Source organism: Callorhinus ursinus, unplaced genomic scaffold (genome assembly GCF_003265705.2).
Source record: "Callorhinus ursinus isolate GAN/ISIS: 27379988/994484 unplaced genomic scaffold, GSC_fseal_2.0 scaffold1, whole genome shotgun sequence".
NCBI lineage: Eukaryota > Metazoa > Chordata > Mammalia > Carnivora > Otariidae > Callorhinus > Callorhinus ursinus.
Genome location: NW_027397063.1, coordinates 109,294,873 through 109,321,535, shown reverse-complemented (window position 1 = coordinate 109,321,535; position 26,663 = coordinate 109,294,873). Strand labels below are relative to the sequence as shown.

Genomic DNA, 26,663 nt, shown 5'->3' with positions numbered 1-26,663 from the left:
AAAGTGGTTTCACTTAAACTTTTTCCATTTAAAAATTATGGTTATGGAGTGGGACAGATACAATTATACTCATTTCACAGATTAGAAAATACTGGCTCTGAGCAGGTCTAGAACCTGAGGTTCCATAGCTGCGGGGCTGAGGTGGGCCTAGAAGCCAGATCTTCAAACTCGTTCCATTCTATAGCTCTGTGTTGCATTTCTCTCTCCTGCATCTGGCCTTTTCTCTGCCTCCCTCCAACTGCTACCTGTCAAATTCTACCTTTTCCTCAAAGTCCAGCTCAGATCTGCTAACTCCAAGAACTCTTCCGAAATAACACATGGAGAGTTGATGGCTCGCTCTCCTCTGAGCTCTTCACAGCTCCTTCCATCTTGCCTGGCGCTTAAAGCAATTAAGGGAAAAGGCCTGGAAGTTCCTGGATAAGGGTTCGAGGCCAGCACAGATCAAGTATTTGATCTTTTTGATCACGACGCCAGTTGAGAAACACGTTGTATAGCACAAACTAGTGCACATGCGCACGCCAGCTCCTTCCCCGAACAAGTTTCGTGAAATAGTATTTACTTCTAATTTTGAAATGCAAGCTCATATTTTCTCTAGTCTACTTTTATCTATTAAGAAGCGCTGGTTAGGCCCACCAAATTGATTTTGAGAACCATTAGTGAGTTCAGAACAGCAGTTTGGAAAACTCTGGTTTAAGTCTAATCTGTTTCTTCTAAATGGCCTAGACAAAATTTTCAAAGATTTGCAAAAGACTGAGAGAGCTATTGTTCATCAGGGATTTAATCTGTAATTCCTAACAGGAACACAAACAGCTCTCACAATGGCTAGCGCAGGAAGGAAGGGCCTCAGCTGAAGAGCACCAGCTTCTACTTGCTGGAAGGTCAAGAATAGGGATTATTACCTTTTTTCCAGCTTTACTGAGGTATAATTGACAAATAAAAATTGTATAAACTTAAGGTGTACACTGTGATGTTTTGATGTACAAATACATTGTGAAATGAGTACCACAATCAAGCTAATTAATAAATCCATCGCCTCACAGTTACCATTTGTGTGTGTGTGTGTGTGTGTGTGTGTGTGTGTGTGTGTGTGTGTGGTGAGAATACATAAGGTCTACTGTCTTAGCACATTTTAAGTATTTAATGCAGTATTGTTAACTGCAGTCACCATGCTGTACATTAGATCTCTAGAACTTACTCATCCTGCATAACTGAGGCTTTATACCCTTTGACCAACATCTTCCCATTTTCCCCAAACCCCAGCCCCTGGTAACCCACCATACTTCCTACTTTCATGAGCTTGAATTTTTTAGATTCCACATATGAGGGAGGGTATGCAAGATTAGGGATTACTTTTTTAAATTCAAGTATAGTCAACATACAATTTTATATAAATTTCAGGTATATGGCGTAGTAATTCAACAATTCTATATATTACTCAGTGCTCATTACAATAAATGTAGTCACCATATAATATTATTACCGTATTATTGACAATATTTCCTGTGTGGTACTTTTCATCTCTGTGACTTACTTCTTTTATAACTAGAAGTTTGTACCTCTTAATACCCTTTACCTAGTTTATTCATCTCATCACCTACCTCCCCTCTGACAACCACCAGTTTGTTCTCGGTATTTAAGAGTCTGGGTTTTTTTGTTTGTTCATTTGCTTTGTTTTTTAGATTCCACACGTAAGTGAAATCATGCAGTATTTGTCTTTCTCTGTCTGACTTATTTCACTTAGCATAATACCCTCTAGGTTCATCTATGTTGTCACAAATGGCAAAAATCTCATTCTTTTTTATGGCTGAGTAACATTCCATTGTGTATATATACCACATCTTCTTTATCCATTCATCCAGGGATGGACACTTGCATTGCTTCCATATCTTGGCTATTGTAAATCATGCTGCAATAAACATAAGGATGCATGTATCCTTTCGAATTAGCGTTTTTGTTCTCTTTGGGTAAATAGCCAGTAGTGGAATTACTGGGTCATATGGTATTTCTGTTTTTAATTATTTGAGGAACCTCTGTATTGTTTTCCACCGTGGTTGCACTAATATATATTTCCACCAACGGGGCACGAGGACCCCTTTCCTTCACATCCTGGCCAATAGTTGTTATTTCTCATCTTTTTGATTCTAGACATTCTCACAGGTATGAGGTGATATCTCATTGTAGTTTTGATTTGCATTTCCCTAATGATTAGTGATGTTGAGCATTTTTTCATGTGTCTGTTGGCCATCTGTATGTCTTCTTTGGAAAAATGTCTGTTCGGGTCCTCTGCTTATTTTTTAATTAGTTTTTTTTTTTTTTTGGTGTTGAGTTGTGTAAACTCTTTATATATTTTGAGTATTAACCCCTTATTGGATATGTCATTTGCAAACATTTTCTTCCATTCAGTAGGTTGCCTTTTTGTTTTGTTGATTGTTTCCTTTGCTGTGCAAAAGCTTTTCATTTTGAGGTAGTCCCAGTAGTTTATTTTTACTTTTGTTTCCTTTGCCTGAGGAGACATACCCATAAATATGTTGCTAAGGCAAATATCCAAGAGATTATTGCCTACGTTTTCTTTTAGGAGTTTTATGGTTTCAGGTTTCACATTTAGGGCTTTCATTCATTTTGAGTTTATTTTGTTTATGGTGTAAAAATGTGGTCTAGTTTCATTCTTTTGCATGTAGCTGTCCTGTTTTTCCAACACCATTTATCGAAGAAGTGTTCTTTTTCCCACTGTATATTCTTACCTCCTTTGTTATAGGTTCATTGACCATTTGGCATGGGTTTATTTCTGGGATCTCTATCCTGTTCCATTGACCTGTGTGTCTATTTTTGTGCCAGTACCATGCTATTTTGATTACTATCGCTTTGTAGAATATCTTCAAGTCTTGGATTATGGTACCTCCGGCTTTGTTCATCTTTCTCAAGATTGTTTTGGCTATTTAAGGTCTTTTGTGGTTTCATACGAATTTTAGGATTATTTGTTCTAGTTCTGTGAAAAATGCTATTGGTATTTTGATAGGGATTGTTTTGAATCTGTAGATTTCTTTGGGTAATATGGACATTTTAACAATATTAATTCCTCTGATCCATGAGCATGGTGTACCTTTTCATTTGTTTGTGTCATCTTCAATTTCTATCATCATTGTCTTAAAGTTTTCAGAGTATAGGTATTTCACCTCCTTGATTAAAGTTATTTCTAGGTATTTTATTCTTTTTGGTGCAATTGTAAATGGAACTGTTTTCTTAATTTCTCTTTCTGTTACTTCATTATTGGTGTGTACAAACACAACAGATTTCCTATATTAATTTTGTATCCTACAACTTTACTGAATTCTTCATTAGTTCTAATAGTTTTTCAGTGGAGTCCTTAGAGCTTTCTATATATAGTATCATGTCATCTGCAAATAGTGACAGTTTTACTTCTTCTGACCAATTTGGATGTCTTTTATTTCTGTTCTTGTCTGGTTGCTGCAGCTAGGACTTCCAGTACTATGTTGAATAAAGGTGGTAAGAGTGGACATCCTTGCTTTGTTCCTGGTGTTAGAGGAAATGCCTTCAGTTTTTCACCATTGAGTATGATGTTAGCTGGGGGGTTTTCATACATGGCATTTATTATGTTGAGGTATGTTTCTTCTAAACCCACTTTCTTGAGAGTTTTTACCGTGAATAGATAGATGTTGTATACTGTCAAACGCTTTTTCTGCATCTATTGAGAAGATCATATGGTTTTCCTTCTTCCTCTTGTTAATGTGATGTATCACACTGATTGATTTGCAAATACTGAACCACCCTTACATCCCTACAATAAATCCCACTTAATTGTCGCAAATAATTCTTTTAATGTATTGTTGGATTTGATTTGCTAATATTTGGTGAGGATTTTTGCATCTATGTTCATCAGGGATATTGGCCTGTAGTTCTTTTTTTTTTTTTTTTTTTGTGGTGACTTTATCTGGTTTTGGTATCAGGGTAATGCTAGTCCCATAGAATGAACTTGGAAGCTTTCCTTTCTCTTCTGTTTTTTGGAATAGTTTGAGAAAAATGGGTATTGATTCTTCTTTAAATGTTTAGTAGAATTCACCCATGAAGCCATTGGTCCTGGACTTTTGTTTGTTGGGAGTTTTTTGATTGCTGATTCACTTTTGTTACTAGTAATCATTTTGTTGAAATTTTTTCTATTTCTTCCTGATTGAGTTTGGAAGATTTTCTGTTTCTAGGAATTTAAGGGATAGGGATTCTTCATGGGCTAATTGCTGGAGGCATGGGTATATCCATTTCACAGTGGGTCATCTTCAAAGGAATGGGATTTGTAGGTGCCAGATATCTAAGGAGGAAGATTTCTCAATAAGGCATATCTGTAGACTGAGAGGAGACTTATATGCTCATCATAATCTTGAATATTGCAGGAAATCAGCTAGAATTTAAAAATAATAAGAATGTAATAAAATTCTTTGTTTATATCTGCATAGTGAGTCTGAGGGCCTTCAGGCTTATAAACCTGTCACTGAATTTAGTATCATTTCAACTTTATGAAGCACGTGACGTTTGCAAAGTGCTTGTACAATTACCAGTTATCATAATGTTCATCTTCTGAACATTTTAGTTCAGAGAAGACCTGAGGACTTCAAACTAAGAATTAAAAAAAAAAAAAACCCAAAAAACAAAAACCCCCAAAACAGAAAAAAAAAATTGGTCAAGCTAAAGTCCAGGCTTCTGAGCTTGTGCTGCTGGAGCTGTTCAGCTGTGGGGTACCTGCTTTCTGAGTGTGTCCCTCTCTTCCTTCAGCACCCCGAGTCTTCACTGCATGTAGCCCGCCCAGGTCAGTCACTTCTGACTGATGCTAGCACACTGCTTTCGGGAGCTACAAGTATGAGCTGTGTCTACATGAAGCAGGGGACAGAAAGGCAAAGGTTTTGGCACCTGCAATCCAAGCACTAGGCACTAGTGCAGGATGTGGGAAGAGGTGTTTTCCGTTGCTGGGAAGGAGTAGTGAGGAAAGGGAGAAGCAGTTACGGTCTTTCCTGTTTCAGCCATTAACCACATAATAAAAGATTAGAGTTAGAGTTGCTTAGGAGCCTGTATATACAAGCTGGAAATCAGCTCTGGCCATGTTTATAGGGAACAGGTCAGTGAAATCCAACACACTGGTGGATTTCAAGAAGTTCTGCGGAAATGGTTTCAAGGGATGTGAAAAGTAATAGTTGGAGGATGTGTCTGTTTCCTTCGGAAAAAGGTTAGCTTTCCTACGCTTCTTCCCCTACATTTAAAAGCCCATAGCATCAGCAACCACTGGCAAGTGGCTATCCCAAAAAGCTGAGTGTGGGCTGAGGGCTGGTGGCATTGTAGTGCATTAGTTTAGGAATAAAAAGCGGCCTTTTCTTTGAAGGTGCATTTGAATTCAACATTTCTGTTAGATTCGTTAAAACCTCTGTCAGAAATTCTCCCATTTCTGACCATGGATTGGTAATATGAGGAGCTGCACTGAAAGAGTAAGTTGGTTTTTTAAACTAGGAAACATCTGGGGACGCCTGGGTGGCTCAGTCGTTAAGTGTCTGCCTTCGGCTCAGGTCATGATCCCGGCGTCTCGGGATCGAGTCCCGCATCGGGCTCCCTGCTCGGCGGGGAGCCTGCTTCTCCCTCTCCCACTGCCTGCCGCTCTCCTGCTTGTGCTTTCCCTCTCTGACAAATAAATAAAATCTTAAAAAAAAAAAACAACAACACAACTAGGAAACATTGAGAGGCAAACAAAAGAACAGACTCTTCTTAAATACAGAGAACAAACTGGTGTGTTGCCAAAGGGGAGGTGGGGGAGGGGATGGTGACATAGATAAAGGGGATCAAGAATCCATGTGTGATGAGCACTGAGTAGTGTATAGAGCTGTTGATCCATTATAGTATACACCTGAAACTAATTTAACATGGTGTGTTAATTATACTTCAATAAAAAATTTAGAAATAATAAAAAATAAAAAAATTAGAAATTATTTATTTAATTATAAATAAATAAAAAATGGTAAATGGTACATTTTATGTATTGTATATTTTGCCACAATAAAAAGAAATTACTGAGGGGCGCCTGGGTGGCTCAGTCGGTTAAGCGCCTACCTTCGGCTCAGGTCATGATCTCAGGGTCCTGGGATGGAGCCGCGCATCAGGCTCCTTGCTCAGCTGGGAGTCGGCTTGTCCCCTCTGCCTCTCCCACCCCGCTTGTGCTCTCTCTCTCATTCACTCTCTCTCTCTCAAATAAATAAATAAAATCTTTTAAAAAAATTACCGCAAGAATTTGATAGAAAATGCAAAACGCTTCCAGCAACCTCTTCAAGGGGCAGCATTCTTGGATCTTATTACCATTGCAGTGTGGAGTTAATTCTTACAATCCAGGGGGGATGTACTGGGGTGACCAACTGTCCCACTGTGCCTGGGACTGAGGGGTTTCTCAGGGGCTTCCCAGGAGGCAGGACTTTCAGTGCCAAAACGGGAAAACAGGAAAAAGGTGGTCACCTTGACAGTACCCAGCACAGGCACACCTTGAAGAAAGACAAGGTGGCCCAATTGCTAATCGTGGAGAAAAGGCAAGCTAGCACGGGGTGAGGCAGTCTTCATGCGGGAAAGCAAGCCCGATCATAACTTCCTGCGCCTACCGCAGGGGAAGTGTATTTTTTTTTTTCTTGCAATTTCATTTAAAATCCGGATTGCCTTGGCTTCTTTGATTTACCTTTTTGATGACCAGTGAACTATTTGAATAAGGAAATTGTGCAGACCTGGCCTAAACTGGGCTGGAGGTGCTGACAAAGGATACACTGAGGGACATAATGCAGAATGCAGAGACTGCCTCTTTTGTTAAGTGTCCAAGTTAAACCCCTGGGGTCTTCTGGAGAATAAACAAACAACTGAAATGGTTCTTTTGATGAGCCACTGGCTGCTCAAGGGCAGAATCCCCTGACCAGGTTTTTTGCTGGCTGCCAGCTACTCAGCATTGTACCCCAAATATGAAAATCAAAGTTTGTGTTCCAGAAGGACTTCTTCTTCTTTTTTTTTTTTTTTGCGCCGACCCTACTTCTCTTTCTCATATTTAAGTCCTGTTTGATTGTTTGTTTGTTTTTTGTCTTTGTTAGAGGAAATCAGTTTATTATTTCCGCTTAAGTACAAATAAGTAGCATGTTAGTAATAAAAAAAAAAAAACCTAGAAAATATTTTGGTAGACCTTAACGATTACACCACTGGATCATTTTCGTTAGTGAAATTTAAGAACCAGTCTCTACTGAAATGATACATTCATATTTTACTGCATTTATATTTTGAAACACGTAATGAGTGTTTCAAAGTATCTTTCAGAGAAGAATGAAAACATTGCTGTCCTCATTTTTATCCACACGGGAAACTGGTGGGTGTCTTTGGAAGCAACTATCCAGAATCATTTTAAGGTTTTCGCTCTCCCCATCACACCACTTTCCACGAGGCCACGAGCTCTCTTCATTGTAGCAGATTGGACTGTGGGACTCCGTGCTTAAGGTGCTACATTGGTTTCTTGCAGTCGGTAAGATACAATCCATTTTCTTGACCGTGACCCATGTGGTTCTGCCCAATCTCTCCACACGACACGCTCCCGTTTCACTTCCCACTGATCCAGTCACACTGACACTCTCACCATTTTCCAAACACCTCACGTCCTGTGTGTGCCTTTGCCTGAGCTGTTTCCATTGCTGGGAAGTGCCTCACATCCTCAGCCCCACTCCTTACAGAGACTTACTTTTTTCCCACCCCGCTCCAAAGTTACTTCTGTGTGGCCTCCCTGATTCTCCACAGCTGGTTGGTTGGCTACATCAGCCTCTGGCTTCCATAACACCTTGCTCATGATGTGCATATGGTTCTTACTGCATTGCTGGCCGCCGTCTCCACCTCATTAGGATGCTGGCATCTTGAGGACAACCAGCATTTCTTACTTATCTTACAGTTTCTTATTTTGTGACTTCAAAAGAAGCTTGAAGACATAGTTATATTTTTTTCTTAGGGAAGAAGGATTAAAACTAAATTTGGTTAAGACAAGTGAAGAATATTTACACAAAATACTTATTTTTCCCCCCAGGGGAATAAATATTAAAACTAAATCCAATTCTGGAAGCATTAAACGTGCAGGTACTTCATAAATGACGGTCACACAGATGAATCAGATTGGTGACAGAAAGGAAACGTTAGCGGCCCTTCAGCCTATGATACAGTTGCTCCACCTTTAGCTACCTGAGTTACCGAACAAAAATATGAAATTCATACCAATAAGAGAGAATTCTGATAATACTAGGGGTGGGGAATAAGAGTGTCATCCTTGGCTTCAAAGGCTGACTGCACTGTTCTCTGGAGACTGCCTCCTTTCTTGTCTTTCTTCCAATTCTGTGTCTGGCAGGCAGACTCATTCAGGCTCCTTTCAGCTATTCATGCCACACTTGTCATGGGATCTCCATGGTATTCCCTCTGCTCAGAATGCTCTCCTCCCTTCCGGTTGTTTACTTTCATGTTAGGAACTCCCAATTCCTCCACGGACTCTTTGCCACATGACTAAAAGAACAGTACTTATTTCGCCAACAATCTCTTCCTCCATGAACCACCTGCATACTCCTCTGCCCACTTTTACTTATGAGTTGGTTTGACAGACATTGAGAATCTGTCATCACCATCCACCTGGTGAAGTGAACTTTTAATTAGGCAGGGCCATGTCTACCCACACGCTTTGTGTTGTGTCAACCACAGCTTCTCATGCAGACAAGGGCTGAATGGTACGGGATAGACCAGTCTCCGTCTCCCTGTCAGGTGATAATATGTGGGGCCGGTAGAAACGGCTCATGCTAATGATATGTCTCCGGTAGCTCAGGAGTTTGTTGGCAGCCTGTAAACACCTTGGCTCCTACAGTTGAGAAGGAGTGACCAAGTAACCGTGGAAGAAAATTTAAGCAAAATACTCTTTTTCTCATAGGGAAGAAATATTAAAACTAAATTCAAAACTGGCAATGTTAAGGTAATACATATATTTTTGTCAGTCTTCACATTTTTTCCTTCATTTTTTTCACATAAAATGATTCAATGCTGACCTAGAAATCTTCAAATATAATATCTTACTGCTAATGACAAAACACCACAGCTTCAACTGAAAGGTGCAATGGAAAGATTTCCTTTATCACGAGAAGGTACAAGAGGAATAATTATCATCAAAGGCTTGTATTGCTTTCATTGTGGAACAGAAAAATTGCCTGCACTTCTCTATTAAGTCAAAATTGCTATCTGTGGTGTAATTTCCAGAAAAATAACTATGGGATGATGGACTATAACTTAGAAAAATCATAAATGAAACAATCACATGTGCAGAACTGAGGACACAAAGAAACTGCCTAGCATCCGGCTATATCCATTGACTCAAGATCAAATGAGAAGACTTATGTATGATTTATAGCCTGCATGGGAACTCTCGTTTATGTGGAGCCTGAAGATATTCTTATTGTATTAAAATATGGCTGTTGCAACTGAGAGTTATTATAAGCATACAAAATAATAGATATTTTGGTCACTCAGAGATAATAAATGACAATGAATACAAAACAGATTACATGATGTCTCCATTTAAGAGATGGAGACATCAAGGGGTAGTAATGATAATATAATGAAGCTAACATTTTTGAGCTCTTTTCTAAATGCTTTGTGTTAACTCATTTAATTCCCAAAACAGACCCATGAGGTGGGGACTACTGTTATTCCCACTTTGCAGTTTAGAGACTGAGGCACAGAGATAGTGAATGACTTTCCCCAAATCACAAAGCTAGTAAGTGGCAAAGCAGTATATTCCGACCTGTGAGCCAGACTTTCCTCAACTTGATAAAAACTAGTAGTGGAATGTCTAAGTGTATCTTTCTTTATATCACAGTCATGTGCCTGAAAAGACATCTGCAAATGAGCAATTTAAAAACAGACCCAGAGTAGAATGTAAGTTTTGTGGGAATTTGTCAACGGCCGTATCCTTCATGCCCGAACACTACCTAGCTCATGGTAGGCTCTTGATAAACATGTGATGACTAAGGGAGGAGAATCTAATATAGTATTTCGCAGCGAGAAAGTGCTCAATAGATTTTTTTTTTTTAAATTGGATTTAAAGGAATGTATTTTATGAATCCCTTCTAGAAGAGGAGTCACCTTCTGATTTCTTGTTTGAATAAATCCAGATTTTCATATCATTTGCTTAAAATAAAGATGAAAAAACATTCTCACTTGATAGGAATATTATTAAAACTTTTACAGAAGAAAAGGCAAAACAAATTAGGGATGTCACAACTCTTGTAGAATCCTAAGATTATTGTTGAACACTCAGTTATCATCTCAGGACCCACAACTTTACATATTCACAGTGGGGGATCCAATATTTTGGGGCAACAATTCACCAAGTCATACTTGTGGTCACTTCTCAGGCCTCCAGAAGAGTTTTAGTCCAGTTATGGACCACTCCAGCGTATTTAGGTTATAGAGTCTTGAGAAAACTGTACTATTTAACTGTCTTAATCGTATTTTGGCTCTGAGAGGTAAGTGAAAAAGTTGCCATTAGTAAAAAACTGTTTTAATAACTCACCAACTTTTCTCATAGATTTAGCCAAAAGAGAAGATAGTTTTTATTATTCCCATTACATGGAATAAGAAATCATGGAAGACCCAAGGCATGACCTAAACAAAAGACAGCTCATGTTTCCAGGTACCCTTAACATTCCCCTACATTGGTTTCACCAACAAGTTGTGAGAACACAAGGATCCAGGAAGTTAGTGTTTTCTTTTAGTGAATTTTAATTTCTTTTCACTTAGGTGCTATGTCAAGGGCTATCTACGAGCTCTTTCTACACCAGCACCTATGAAGACAAGGATGACCAAAAGCCAAGCTGAATGCCCAATGGGTGATCCACCTGGATGGGAGTGTTAGCCGCACTGCTGCCCAGTGTGAGCTGAGCTCCTCCCCACAGCCAGCCTCTCAGGGGGAAGCAGTTATCATGCAAAGGGAGTCTTTAGAAAGCTGATTACTTATATTTCCAGTATTTTGAAATCGGCTTTCTGAAACCACTTGGGGAGTTATCTGGTTACATTTTGCAAAGTGAGGGTTATTTTCCCCAGAGAGTCTCTCCCCCTACCCTCCCCACTCCTGTCCCTCCCCCCAACCAGTTAAACTCTGGTGATACCAGTGTCTCTCCTTCCTACACTAAGGACCACCTGCCCTTTGAAGGGGTTTGGGGGTCATGACTCATTTTAATGAGGCAAATAAGCAAGACGTCATGAGGGTCAACGATATCTACCCCATTTGCTGCTGGGCCCTCAGAACCTAGCACATAGGCACCTGGCACCGGCACATAGTAGGCACTAAATAAAACTGACTGAAGGATACCTTACTTACACCCTCTGCTAGCCCTCCTTCTTGCTACTGAAAGTGAAACACACCCTGCCTCCAAACTGGTGAAGCTTTTGATGAGCCACCAAAGAGGCTATCATATAAAACTATCTATGGTATGCCAGGCACACACTTACAACAACATCGCACTGATAGTGATGCTCAGCGGATGGACCACCAAAACCAGGATCCTTGGATTCTTTAGGTGGACAAGACCTGCTCTTTTTGATTAGGAATGCTGGCTCCAAGTCCATCAGTAACCTTGGGATGTGCCCTTTCCCTCCTTTGGGCTCTGTTGCCTCATATATAACGGGGAGCAGAGCGCCAACGGTCCATTTTCCTCTGAGAGTTTTTTTGTGAAGTAAACTCAAGTCATTCACAAGGCCACAGTCCTACCCCAATAAATAATTCATGGGTGCTTCTGCTAGTCAGAGTAAGTAAAACTGCAATGCAGTGATTATCATTTAAAATGGAAATTGCTTCTCACAATATTCATACCTACGATTTAAAATAAGTTTGACTGTGTGGGATATAATGAATTCTGTCAAATTTTAGGAGGGGAAGTTTTTTTCCCTTCCTTTTTGTTTTTTTTAAGGACTATGATGCCATTCCATTTAAATCCATTAAGTACTTGGTTCCAAGCGTCATTTTGAATGATCCCCATGTTTGTGTTTACTTTCCTGGAATGCAGCCCCAGCCTGTCACACTTCAGTAGAGGAGGGGGTCTGGTATCTGCCACTTTCCTTGCCAGACTCTTTAATGGAAAACTCCAGAGCTGCAGCATCTACACATCTGTCATGGGCCTTTCATTTTGCTGGTAATACCTCAGTGCACTCTTCATTCCAAACCAGTGATGGGAAGGAAGTCTCCATCCATGTGGCTTTAGGTAATTCTGTGACCGTGTCAACTTGCCAATCCATTGTTATCTTTGAGCCTTCTTACACTTATGTAAAATGTTGGCAGCCACATAATAACTTCTTATTTTCAGTTGATGTCGGTATACAGGAAGTGCTAAAAATGATTTTGGCTGCCCTTTTTATTTTGGAAAAGGTCATTCGTATCCCGTGTCATTCACATTTGTAAGACTAATAAATACACATGCTTAAGGAATAATATATACACATCTCTTAAGGAGAAAGATGATAAATGATAGAATGAAAAGAGACTGTGGTAGGCAGACAGCGGAGCAGGATCATCCGTCACCTATGAATCAGGCCACCTAAGATGCCTATGCTGTAACACTGTGGATCTAAGCAAATCATTTTATCTAATGTCTTAAAAATATGAGTAAGAGGGTATCAATTTCTGCTTCTAACCTTCTCATTATAAGCGATCGTCAGTGAGGATGAGAGGTTGCTCTAAAAATTTGAGCCCTGGATACTAATAAAATCAAGGCACAATTGGTGAGGTAAGGTGTATTCAGAGTCACCCAGACAGAGAATGGTTTCTAAGCCTGACCCAGGCTTGCCTAGAGCAGACCCGGTGTACGAATCAAACCTAAGGAAGGATGAACCAGCCGTAGGAAGGAGGTCAGTGAAGAGACAGAGATGCAAGTGTGCTAGGGTGGCTGTCCCTGCCTAGGGAGAGGGACACTGAGCCTTGGGGGTGTGGATGTTCTTTGGGTGCCAAATGGCAGTCTGGGTGAAAACACTAAAATTATCCACTCTGTCCTGCTCTGCTTTCAAACTCACTTAGCCACCCTTCAAATAACTATTTCAATTTTCCTGCTACGTCAGTGTCTAGAATGAAGGTGCCCTGAATAGAAAATATTGCTTGCTGGCTTGCTTCATTTATTCATCTATCCATTCATTCGTTCAAAAAATATTTACTGAGGGCGCCTGGGTGGCTCAGTCGTTAAGCGTCTGCCTTCGGCTCAGGTCATGATCCCAGGGTCCTGGGATCGAGTCCCACATCGGGCTCCCTGCTCGGCGGGAAGTCTGCTTCTCCCTCTCCCACTCCCCCTGCTTGTGTTCCTGCTCTCGCTGTCTCTGTCAAATAAATAAAATCTTAAAAAAAAAAAATATTTACTGAGTGTCCACTGTATGCCAGGCACTGTTCTGTGCTCTGAGGACACACCAGTGAATGAGAACAGATCTACATCCCTGTTCTAAGAAAGCACCTAGCCTGGTTGGAGGAGACTATTAAAACAAATAAATAAACTACATACTGTGTCAGATGGTGATAGGCATTAAGGTGAAAAATGAAGCAAATGAGGGCTGAAGGAGTGCTCTTGTTGGGACTGCTAATTTAAATATGGAGCCAGGAAGGCCTCATTGGTAATTTGAATGAAAGAGGTGAAGGAGGGAGGCAACCGAATGTCTGAGGGAACAGCATCCCCAGCAGAAGGAAGAGTCAGTGCAAAGGCCTGGAAGTAGAGATGGGCTTGATGTACCTCAAGGAAGGCCAGATGAGCCAGGGAGTGAGAGTAGAAGATGTATACAGAGGGCCATGAGAGGCCAGATTGTGACTTGAACCTTCTCATGGTGGGGAAAGGATATTCCATGATTTAGGAATTTGGTGTCTGGTTGATACTTGTACCTCCTTTGAGCTTGGCTGAGGTGCATCCATCTCTATGAACCTAAACCATTCTTGGAGTCTTTGGCATATTTGAAAATTTGGGGACCTGACTCAGAAACCTGGGGACTCCTTTATGGCGGTGTTCTTAGGGTGACCCACAGGACTCCTAATTTTATCATCCCATGTATCTTCAACAGGTGTTTGAGATGTGAGGTCTGTACTACATAATGCAAGCAGTCATAACAGTCGTTGCTTTAGTAGTGACTTTATGAACATATTGAGATGGGGTTTTACATGTAAAGTGAGGGATATAATGGATATAGAGTTCATTTAAGTATATTTATGGACTTTACATTGAGAGATCTGGGCTTGAATCATGGAACTGACACTACCTATGGAAACTTAAGGGAGTTCTTTAAGTTCTCTGAGACTTTGTTTCTTCCACCTCAAAGTGGGTGGTTGTAAAATGAAATAGAACAAAAAGGGTGGTTAGGAAGATTAAGTGAAATGATGTACCTGCCGGCAAAGCACTGGTGGTCAGTAACACAGTTTCCCTGCTCCTCTCCCCTTCCTAATTGCTCCTTTGCACTGCACGACTCAGAATTGCTGCCCACGATGAATCACAATGCAATCTTAATTAACCCTCAATTTTGGCACCATAGGCTTCCAACAAGGCTCTTGAACAACGGAGCCCAGGTTGTTTCAGCAAAGGCCAACACAATCAGCAATGCACCTGGGTTGCACCATACATACTCATTAGTCCCTCTCAACGTCCCACAGAGCTGTGGCGGTAAAATGAAATTATAAATGTAAAGCACTCAACACAGTACTTGGGCTATTACTCATGGAATGTTAATTTTTATTATTTTTATTCCCCTGTAGTTTTGGGGGAAATGTTATGGAAATGCATATGTGTCTTAATTATGCTATGAAAAAGTAAAAAAGAGAACAAAACTATCCAAGCAACAGTGGCTTGTTTTATTGATACCAATGGTGAATTAAGAGGGTCTTTCTAGGGTCTCAATTTTGGGCATAAATTGAGTACCGTGATGCTTGGTTTTATGTGTTTACCTAATTGTTGGCTAGTCTACCCAATTATTCAGTAGGTGTGGCACCATCTTAGTCACCAATCAGTTGACTTTAAGGAGATAATCCTAGTCATGTGTGTGGGCCTCATCCAGTCAGTTGGGTGACCTTAGGAGCAAAACTGAGGTTTCCTTAAGGAAGAAAGAATTCTGCCTCAAGACTGCAGCATCAACTCCTGCCTGAGAGTTTCCAGACTGAGAGCCTGCCCTACAGATTCTGCACTTGCATCGCCCACAAAGCCAATTCCTTAGAATAAATCGATGTATATGCATATCTATTCGTGTGTGTGTGTGTGTGTGTGCATGTGCACGGGCGTGCGCGTGCGTGTGCACATATGTATACTCCTACTGGTTCTGTTTCCATTTCCCTGGAGAATCCTGACTGATACAGGTGCACATGAAGGCTTATTTATTCCTCTTTTCCTTTTGTCAGTAATTCTTTATGATGCAATTTTACTGAAATGAAACTTGAGCAGCTCCAAACTGCATAGTTAGTAGTTTCCTTCAGCTTTGCAACAATTTCTTTTTGGCCTAGGCCAGGAAACCTGACCCTGGGGTGGAGATCATCCCTATGGTGTGGGAAACAAAGGCAGAAGAAAAATTATTAAATTTCCTTACTACCTGCAGCCCATTGACAAGTCCTTGAAACAGGCAGAGCGACATTCCTCTAGGAACTCAGCTGCCTCCATGTTAATACTTTGCTAAGGGCAAAAGGCAATCCTAGCCTGACCCCCTCCCCCCCCAGGATCCTGTAAGTCTACTTTAATGTATAAAAATTCCTTTGGAAACTTCCTTTATCCTCTAAACCCCCCAAGCATATGGCCCACCGGTATATATCTGAAGGGTCTCATGACTCAGGTTTTACTAGACAGTAATAAATGACCTTTTCCCGGGGCGCCTGGGTGGCTCAGTTGGTTAAGTGACTGCCTTCGGCTCGGGTCATGATCCTGGAGTCCGGGGATCGAGTCCCGCATCGGGCTCCCTGCTCAGCGGGGGGTCTGCTCCTCCCTCTGACCCTCTTCCCTCTCGTGCTCTCTCTCTCTCATTCTCTCTCTCTCAAATAAATAAATAAAATCTTTAAAAAAAATAAAAAATAAATGACCTTTTCCCAACAATGGCTAGCCCCCTCGAGATCCTGGAAACCTTGCTTCCAAAATTCCTTAGGGACTTACGCTGTCCCTAACCCCCTCCCAACTTGAGAGTATATAATGGGCCACTTCTCCTGACCCCAGTGCAGCTCTTTCTGCCCACAGGTCCTGTCCCGTGCTTTGATAAAATCACCTTTTTGAACCAAAGATGTCTCAAGAATTCTTTCTTGGCTGTCGGCTTCAAACCCTAGCATGGTCTTTCCTACATCACCTACACTGAGGGTGGCTGGAACAGCCTACCTATGACGTTCGAAAGGCACATCACTTGGGCTCTAGGTGAACAGCAGGAAGAACACAAATGCCAGGTGGATAATTTGTCTCTGGAAATACAGATGTATCAAGAAGTCACAGAGTAAAAACGGTTGGTTTGCTACTCTCTGGGTATGAATTCAGAGCGTAACTAGGATATAAAAACTTTGTTGTCTAAGTGAAAATATATTTGTGCAGTGATGGTAGCACTGCAATTTCTAGAATGAATGCACAGGAGGACAAATTACCATGAGAAGAGATGTTACTGACTGGGTAAATCTGCCTTCATTTTTTTGCAAGTCTGTCCATAATCGTATGGAAATAAATCCCTGGTGAAAAGTGAGACAAAAACTATGACATCATTTGAATTTAGTGTCATTGCTCTAAGCTAAAAATTTGGGTGAGTTTCCATTTTCCTTTGTGGTCTCCAAGTTATTTTTTCCACTTTTACTCTCTTTCTTCCTTATAAAGCATTCCTCACAGCATTGTCAGAGTTTGAGCAAAAACATTTTTCATCTCATTTCTGACTTACTATTTTGTGTTACTATGATTTATAATAAGACATAGAGATTTGGTCTTTCACAGAGCTCCTAAAAACCTCAGAATTTCAGAAGTGATGAGAGCAACAAAGGTGTCCTTCGTTATGTTAAGGAGGTGGCCTTTGGACCCTACCTAAGGCGAGGGGCTGCTTGCCAGGAGGACCAACCTGTGATGGGAGGGCTGGGAATTTCATTTCAGCCCTCCTGTTCTCCTCTGGGAGGGGGAGGGGCTAGAGATGGAGTTCAGTCACCACTGGTCAGTGACTTAATCAATCATGCCTATACAATGAAGCCTCCATAAAACCCCAAAAGGACAGGGTTCAGAGAGCTTTCCGGGTCGTGAACATATGGAATCTGGGGAGAGTGGTGCACGTTGAGAGGGCATGAATGCTAGGTGACTTTTCCCACATACCTTATCCTGTGCATCTCTTACCCTTTTGTAATAAATCGTTGATCTAGTAAGTAAAATTGAGTTCTGTGAGCCACTCTAGTAGTAGATGAATTGAGCCCAAAGAGGAAGTCATGAGAACCTCCAATCTGTAGCCAGTGGGTCAGACACACGAGTAACAATCTTGGGAGCTTGAAGATTGGGTTCAGGAACCCAAAAAGACATTTTCTTACTGTATATCTTTCATAATCAAGCAGCCTTTTGTGTATTCTTCAGTCAGTTTTTTCTAACTTCCTAAAATTTGGTTATTAGATACTTTAAGCAATGGCAGGGGAAAATTGTGTTTCCAGATGAGAAATCAACCTGGAACATAAACCAGCATAACCTGCTAAGAACCGGCTTCCCTTAGAGAGACCAGGAAGGCTATGGGTAGTTAATGCGACACCAGAACCTCCAAGAGGTAGATAATGGCCAAGAGGGAGGGCTTTTAAGGTGGTGGAAACCTACGCTTGTCCATAAAGGCTCAAGATTGAGCAAGGCAAGGTCTCTGAGAGCGGAGCTGTGGAAAAACAAAACTGTAGCCTCAAAAACCCTCTACCTTCCACATGTCCATTTTGTAATTCTTGGAATGCTCTACTTCTGCAGAATTGCTCTTTAAATTCTCACCTGTTTTACTTTGGCTTATCTCTGCAGTCTTCAACTGGCTTCTCTTCATTCTTATTTAATTTTTTTCTTACATAGCCCTTCCCCCAATTTGCCTTCCTTTCCTTCCTACTGTGAATTTCCTGTATTTCTCTTGCCTTCTCTCCCCTTTCCATTTTCTCTCTTCTTCACCTTAGTCATTGAATTTCTTTTCACTGTTCTTAATTCTTCTTCCTCTCACACTGATCTGTTGTGGTTTTAATCATTGCTCAGGCACTTTAAAATCACCCAGAGACTGACATTTTCTCCCTGCAAGGAGGAGGATTTGTGAGTGTGGAAAACCGACTACAAAGACCCAACACATTCAATTTTCAGCCCAGTTCTTTCCTTTCTTCCGTGCGCTTTTGCTTGGGATTAGAGATGGACCGTTTACTGCCCCTCACAATGGCAGAGGCCTTCAGGCCTGACTTCTCAGCCCTGTCAGTCAGTTGGCAAGGTATATCCGAGCCGCTGTATTTACCCTGATTGGTAGAATTTTAAAATTGGCCTTCACTAGGAAGAACTTACTCAAATCTACCTGGAAAACAAAGTAATGTTATTTTGTAATGCGGTGATCAGACTCATTCTTCTTTTCAGAACATTCATTCCCTTCGCCTTCAGCCCCACTCCATTTTTTTTACACCAGGAAACAAGAGCAGACACATGGGTTTCTGGGAGAAGGGTGAAGGATTTTTGTCCAGTTACCTTGGCCAACTTGACCAGAAGTAAAATCTTTGCAAAGGGAAGAACAGTAAAATTAGTAAAATAGATCAGTCCTCAGGACTGTAAGATCTTATCATCTGGCATTTAGGAAATGTTAGATTGCCATGAATACACCCAGTTCATTTGACCCTGAGAGATTTCACTTTAGCTCTTTGTAACACTTAAGTATGGACTGCACAGCTTTTTAATTTTTTTTTTTTTTTGATAAATTTGGTCATGAATTCCCTTTACCTTTCTGTGTTTCTTGAAGAGCAGGAGCATGCACCGCAATGACTAAGTGCTTGAAGTTAATCTCTGCCAGGCAGCAGGATCTGGAAGATCATCATTATCAAAGGATACTTGTGGTCAAAGCTGTACCACATTCTGAAGAGCCAAGCACTCTCTGTTTTGGTTGTGTTTTTATCCAAGTTATTTGCTTCCTGGAGAAAGACAATAGAAAAAGGTACCAGGTAAATAATCAATATAAAATCCTGATATATGCTATGAACATTAATATAGAATATATTCACTATAAAAATACCTGTCAAACCAAATTAAATTTAACCACATTAAAAAAAAAACTTTCTAGGTTGTAGGCATTTTTATCTAAATGGCGAAGCAGCTGCCAAGCAAATTAGCTCATAGATCTTGCCATGTGGATGAGACTCTTGTGGCATAATTCAACATTTGCTTTTCTTCATAATCCCTATTTTATTAAACAGCTATGAAATGCCACTTTTTGACATCAATAAAAGTGATATTTCTGTCACATTGCTGTTGCATGATTTTTGCTGTTTACTTCTGTCAAATTTGGATGGTATTTATTTATGACTTACCAAAAGGTCAAGTCTAAAGGGATGATAACAGTCTAATAATTGTTAAGCTAGTTTTCATTCATTTTCTTTTTGATCACTACTGAAGGCTATGGTTAATTTTTGATATCTTTCTCCTTTTAAGAGTTTTGAAATAGATATTCCTTATAGAAAGCCTGTAATAACTGAATGTGCTTTTCTATTTTTTTTTCCCCAAAGGGCCAAAGTGGGAGGAAGATAAGGAATTAAGAAGAGGAAGCATTCAGCCTTGCTGACACCGCCACCCCAGAGCCGCCTGTGTTGCCAGCCATGGTCAACCCCACTGCGTTCTTTGACACCACAACAGACAGCAAGCCTTTGAGCCCCGTCTCCTTCGAGCTGTTCGCAGACAAAGTGTCATAGACAGCAGAGAACTTTCGTGCTCTGAGTGCTGGGGAGAAAGGATTTGGTTATAAGGGTTCCTGCTTCCACAGGATTATTCCAGGATTTCTGTGCCAGGGTGGTGACTTCACATGCCTTTATGGCACTGGGGGCAAGTCCATCTACAGGGACAAAGTTGATGATGGGGATTTCATCCTGAAGCACACGGGTCCTGGCATCTTGTCCGTGACAAATGCTAGACCCAACACAAACAGTTCCCAGTTTCTCATCTGCACGGCCAAGACGGAGTGGTTGGCTGGTTGGCATGTGGTCTTTGGCAAGGTGAAAAGAGGGCATGAATATTGTGGAAGCATGGATGAGTTTGGGTCCTGGAACGGCACAACCAGAAAGAAGATCACCACTGCTGACTGTGGACAAATCTAATACATTTGACTTGTTTTTTATCTTAACTACCGGACCATTCCTTCTAGCTCAGGAGAGCACCCCTTCACCCCCATCTGTTCAAAAATAGCCTATAATCTTCGTGCCCTCACTGCAGGTGTATGGTTCCATCTAGATGAGAGGACTCTTGGCTGCTGAGGGGTCACAAACATGCTTGGAAGCCTCTCTGTGCCCCAGTTCCCCCATCTGTCAAACAGGAATAATAATCATCAAATTGTTATAATTAGTAGAAAAGTTAATACATGAAAAGCACTTAGAATAGTGTTTGGCACATGGTGAGTGTTCAAGAAGTGTCAGCTGTTATTGTTGTTGTCGTCATTAATAAAAAATATAATGTTTTCCATAAGATTAGACCTCGGAGTCCAACCGGTCTCAATTTCCTCAGTTCATTTTGCAGGCAAGCAAACTGCAGCCCAGTGACTTACCATACAATGTCTGTGCTTTCCAGAGTTTAAAGATTAAGTGAGATAGCTCATAGAAAAAAACATCATCTTTGGAGTCCTGAAATTAACATTGCTACTCTAGTGTTCTTTTGATTATGGTTAACATGGCATGTTTTTCTCCATCCCTTAACTTTTTTTTTTTTTAAGATTTTATTTATTTATGTGACAGAGAGAGACACAGCAAGAGAGGGAACACAAGCAGGGGGAGTGGGAGAGGGAGAAGCAGGCTTCCCGCGGAGCAGGGAGCCCGATGTGGGGCTCTATCCCAGGACCCTGGGATCATGACCTGAGCTGAAGGCAGACGCTTAACTGACTGAGCCACCCAGGCGCCCCCGTGGACATTAACTTTTAAAAAAAATCTGTTTTCTGATAGACCTGAGTGCCATGCCTTGTTATCGCGAGTTAGAATTTATTCATCATATTCGTCCAAAAAGGAAACCAGAGTGTCAGTTCAGTTTCTGTCCTTCCCTGAGCCTTTCTCCTGCCATTTCTAACCCAACAAAGGTATCAGGTTTGCAAGATCACTGCTACACACAGGATTTTCTTATTATTTTGTAACATCTGCAAGTTGTTTCTGAGTCACCATCTCTCTAACAGGCACAGCTGGTTAGGGCTCAGCTGGCAGACTAAAACTGCTCACCCCAAACCAAGCAAGTTAGAAAAACCTTGGGCCAACTGTGGGGAGTTGCTTCTCTCTCCCTTTTTCCTTTTCTTTTTCAAAGAACAGCAAAGGGCTTACAAAGTCTTACCCATCAGCAGTCACAGGTAATTTTTGATAGCTGATCACATCTACCGATGACAAGGTAGTTATTGAAGAAAAAGGAGAGAAAATAGTGTAAGCAAATTCATGTGTTTGGTTTCGTTGTTTGTTTTTAAGTAACTGTGGGCTGTGTGGTGGTGAGCTTGGCTGGCAGTCAGGGGCCTGGGGGTCCAGCACCCTCTCTGCCCCCCTGAATGACGGTGAGAACAACAGTCCCCAGCTATTGAATGCTCGTTGATTCCTCGGCAGCACGCTAGTCACCGTCATTAACTTTTTCAGTCATTACTTTTCAGTTTTCAAAACACTCTAGCAAGGTGGTCATGTTATACCGAGTTTACAGATGAGGACCTAGAGAGGCCCACAGAAGGGAAGAGAGTTAGCCCAAAATCTCAGGCTAGCAAGGGACAGAGCTGGAATTTGAACCTGAAGACTGCAGGACTCCAAAGATGATGTTTTTTTCTGTGAGTTATCTCACTTAGTCTTTAAACTCTGGAGAGCACAGACATTGTATAAGTTACTGGGCTGCAGTTTGCTTGCCTGAAAAATGAACTGAGGAAATTGGGACTGGCTGGACTCCAAGGTCCTAATCTTATGGAAAACATTATAATTTTTTATTAATGACGACAACAACAGCTGACACTTCTTGAACACTCACCATGTGCCAGACACTATTCTAAGTGCTTTTCATGTATTAACTTTTCTACTAATTATAACAGTTTGATGAAGTATGTTCTATTATTATTCCTATTTGACAAATGGGGGAACTGGGGCACAGAGAGGCTTCCAAGCATGTTTGTGACCCCTCAGCAGCCAAGATTCCTCTCATCTAGATGGGGCCCCCAGGTATAAGTGGGGAGCAAACTAAGGAAAAGAAATATCTGAACAGGGAGATGAGGTCAGGATTCTGGGGTGATCCTGTGGGTTGAGACAGAGCAGCTACCCACACCCCAAAACATAATGGAAATGCATGGCTCCCACCAGCTGAGTAAAGTGCTGAGGGCTGTGAAAAATGTCCCTATAGAAACTTAACGTCTGTGTTAGGAATTTCTCCAAACCCCTAGATATGGGTTTCAAGGATTTCCCAAGGTCTTAGAAAGCTTCTCTGCCCTTCTTTCCCCTTTCCCGATCTTTTTTATTTTATTTCCTGGGGGGAATATACCAGAACTCACAGGCACTCGTGAAAGATCTTATACTCTATTTCCGGCAAAATTTTCAGAGGTATTTTTTTGACAGCTGAGAAGAGCAACACATAGTACTTTGGAAAAATGTTAACAAATGTAATCATTTTTTCAAACTTTATTTTACTTGGGAGACTGGAGATATTATTCATTTTACTAGTTTGTAAAGAAACAGACCGGGTTTTAATTAGAATAAAACATAGACCATGTTTTCCCAGGTGAGGGAAATGCCACTGATGACCCAGCATTGACTTTTCTGCTGATCCTAGATAAAATTTTCAGTGGGTATCTTAAATATCTGTTGGCCCAGTTCTGGATCCGTTCATTTATTTCTCTGAAGTTATTGATGACTTAATAACTCGGTTATGAAAGGCCATCAATAAATGAGTAGAAATAAATGAGTTAGTCTACTGTGTGCTCTGCTTGTTCACTGGGGGTTGAAGATAAATGTGCCAAGGGAAGGCCAGCCTTTGCATTCACCCTGGAACAGGGAAGGTATCTGATGAGGCAGCTCAGAGGGCAAGCCTCTGGGAGGGTCCAGATGGGCAGAGGACAGCAGGTAGCATTAATTTACCTAGATTATTCTGAAGCAGAGATCAACTCACACCCAAGGACAATGGATGTGGGCAATCATTAGAGGCAGAATCTGGAACTTGATGGTATTTTCTTTGTCATTAGCAGTATTTCTTTTCTTTTGAGCTCTTTATCCCAGAGGGGAAGTGGTGTGCATGTTGGAACACACAGAGGATTCAGAAACTGAAAACCAAGATTTGAGTTCTGACTCTCTACCATTTACCATTTAATAACAATACACTTATCAACTCTTGAGCCTCATGTTTCACACTGTAAATGGGAACTGGAGATTCAAGAGCATTGAATCTTAACTTTTATTTGCCCTTGATACTTCTAAGAAACGGAGCGTTTGATATATGTGCAATTTCTGGTTCCTTTATTAGCTTCTATTTCTGGGAAAAGGTAAAAGTGACTGGGACATTTGATATCTTTCTTTTTCCTCCTTAAACAAAGGAATAGACCAGGGGTTGGGAAGTGACTGAGCACGGTAGGGAGTGAGTCCTTATCTTTTAAGTGACCCCCTCAACCCTTAGCACAACCCCAGAGAGGGAGCAAAAGGAAAATTAGGAAGGTACTCTTAGTTTTACGCTCATTTGGACCTCTGAGAGAAAACAAAAGGCTCAGGCCAGAAATCTGTGCAAACCAGACACTGAAGCAAGAAGGGACTGTTTGTTGTATTAACCTTAATGAAAAAGAACTAAGCAAATGCAAACACACTCCTCTCTCAATATTCAAATGTGGGGCCTCTGTTAAGTGAACCGGATGAACCCTGCTCTGGGATAATCATGTGGGATTGCTCCTCATTTCAGGGGGATTCAATGGATTAAGAGAGAGAGATTTTCCTTTCTGTTTCTTGAGATTTCATATTCAATATTAATGTCAGTGGAAGTTGCACAGAATGATAATAAAGACAAATAATTATCATAACAAACCTGTAGAGCTCCTTACAGGTTCCAGAGCATTTTTTCAAGTGGTACATGTGAATAGAATTTGATGATAGCAGTACTTTTGCTCTACCATTTCCCCACAGTTTGAAATTTATTTAGGTAATGACTTTGAGTTTATTGCTTTGATTTTCTCATTTCCAGGGAGAGGACCAGATTCTGTGCCCCTAAAGGGAAGAATTTCTGGATTTTGAAGAAGGGGCATAATATAATTGAAGGTCAGTAGGAAATTTTTTCAAATTTACATTTTAAAAGGGAAATCTAGCTTCCACATAGAAACTACTTTATACAAATACTCTCAGCCTCCCCGTGCCATGATAACTTCATAAATGTTCTCAAGAAGGCATAGTCAGAAAAGACATGCTTAGGGAGTAAAAATGAAGGAAAGAACTAGCCAAGGATGGATAAAACTGTTAAGATGACATGTAGACATTGACAAACTACCAGATAGGCTAAACTCATGGTTTGGCTACAAAGAAAAGGCCTGCTCAAATAACTTTTCTGGATAGGAGATTCAAGTTAATCCAGGGGAAAATAAATTATTTGGTTCAGGTAAATATAATATGATATTGCAGTGGTTTAAAAATGTGTATCCATAAATTCTTTGACACTTTTTGTTTTAAAAATGGAGCCTAATTTTCCTTCTTATTGAGTGTGGATTGTACTTAGTGACTCACTTTTAATCAACAGAATGGGGCAGAAGTGATGTTGTGTCATATCCAAGACAAGGTCATAAGGAGGCATGTGGCTTCCTCCTTGCTGTCTGTCTTGGACCAATTGAGGGAAGTCAGTGGCCATATTGGGAGGACACTCAAGCAGCTGTCTGACGAGATACATGTGGTGAGGAACTGAGTCTTCCTGCCAGTAGTCAGCAGCACACTGGTGGCATTTTGCCAATATGGAAGTGGATTCTCCTAGCTGCAGTCAAGCCTTCAGATCGCTTGACTGATGTTCTGATTGCAACTTCACGAGAGACCTTGAGTCAGAAACAGTCAGCTAACTTGCTTTCAGAGTCCAGAGTCTCACCATTACACCATGGAACCACCTCCAAGTTGCTTTCAAATTCCTGACCCATAGGAACTGTGAGATAATAAATGTTTGTTGTTTTAAGCCACTAATTTTGGGGATAACTGGTTATGAATAGAAAGCTAATACATAGGTGCAGAAGATATATTCCCCCCTTAAAGGTATATCAAAACTTATCCTAGATCCGGTATACCATCTTATGGATTTCAGATTGATGGCAAGACATAAGGTGATGGACCAATTTACAGGCAGAAGAAAATTCACATCATCTCACTATACTTAATTCACAGTATCCTTAATTAATGCCTTATTTATATCATAATTTAGTTAGTATGCTAACTCCTTTATATACATGTGGACACACATGCACACACTTACACCCACGTACACACATCCTAATGGAAAATGCACCTTTGGAATAAAAAGATCCTAACTCATGATGTTCCCTAGTGACAGTGCCCAACCACAAACATCATAGCAAAGATAAGAGTCTCACACTGAGACTTCTGATTCCAATATACAGTATAATGCATTTGTCTGAAAACAAAACAAAACAATGTTTCCCCCTACAAAACCACTTCCAAAATATGTAATTCAGGAATTAGGTAACTGGCAGCAAAGGGCTGTGACTCTCAAGAGAAGGAAAATGAATGACGTGAGCCTCTATTCTCCCTGACTTTCTGCCTGGAGGCCCTATTCCAATTGCAGTGCAAGAAGGTAGAGTCCGAGCAGAGAACAGTCCAAGCAGAGAGCAGTTGCCTCACTGAGTCGAGGAACTAGAGATTGGAGTTTCGGTGTTGCTGAAGTGTCTGGAATTTGTTGGTTTTGTCTTGGGAAAGTTCCTTTAATTCTTTGAATTTCAATTTCATAACTTTTAAAATGGGGGTTATAAGGGATGTCTTGATTGGTCAAGGTAAAGAAACGTGGTTATACACATGCTACCTAGTAAATAAAAAGTGCTCACTAAATTGTGGCTGCCATGTTCTTCCACTTCCTCTTTCTCATGATCATTCCTGCTTTCCTGGGCATGCAATGATAGAATGGATAGGTAAGATAAATATATGGGATTTAGTCCTAAGCAGTAAAGACTTAGTGCGAGGAAATATACTTTTGCGTATATAAAAACATAAGCAATTATAACCAAAATAAAGTTAATATTACCAAGGGAAAACCCAAGATATTTGCTCTGAAATTGCCTTTTTTTTTTCCCCCCTCAAAATACTACTAGTTATAATGCAACATTAAAACCCCTCATCTGGGTCAGGTCAATTTTATAGAGCTTAGTATTCTATTTCTGAAATATCTGTGGAGGTGTAGTATGGAATTTATATTCTATGAGTTCAACTCCAACAGCAAGGGGCCAGTTTGGAAAAATGTTGATAATTGTTAAAT

The 26,663-nt window shown here is 40.7% G+C and overlaps 1 protein-coding gene and 1 pseudogene across 2 annotated transcripts in view; one reads left to right on the top strand and one right to left on the bottom strand.

Moving 5' to 3' along the window:
- The window catches only part of SLC9A9 (solute carrier family 9 member A9), a 567,499-nt gene that overhangs the window by 84,359 nt on the left and 456,477 nt on the right, over positions 1-26,663 (bottom strand). For both annotated transcript variants that reach the window (XM_073898938.1, XM_073898942.1), the window contains one exon: positions 19,074-19,149. In XM_073898938.1, the coding sequence (XP_073755039.1) occupies positions 19,074-19,149 (76 nt within the window). The remainder of the gene's footprint in view (positions 1-19,073; positions 19,150-26,663) is intronic.
- LOC112830872 (peptidyl-prolyl cis-trans isomerase A pseudogene) lies at positions 19,826-20,329 on the top strand (annotated as a pseudogene).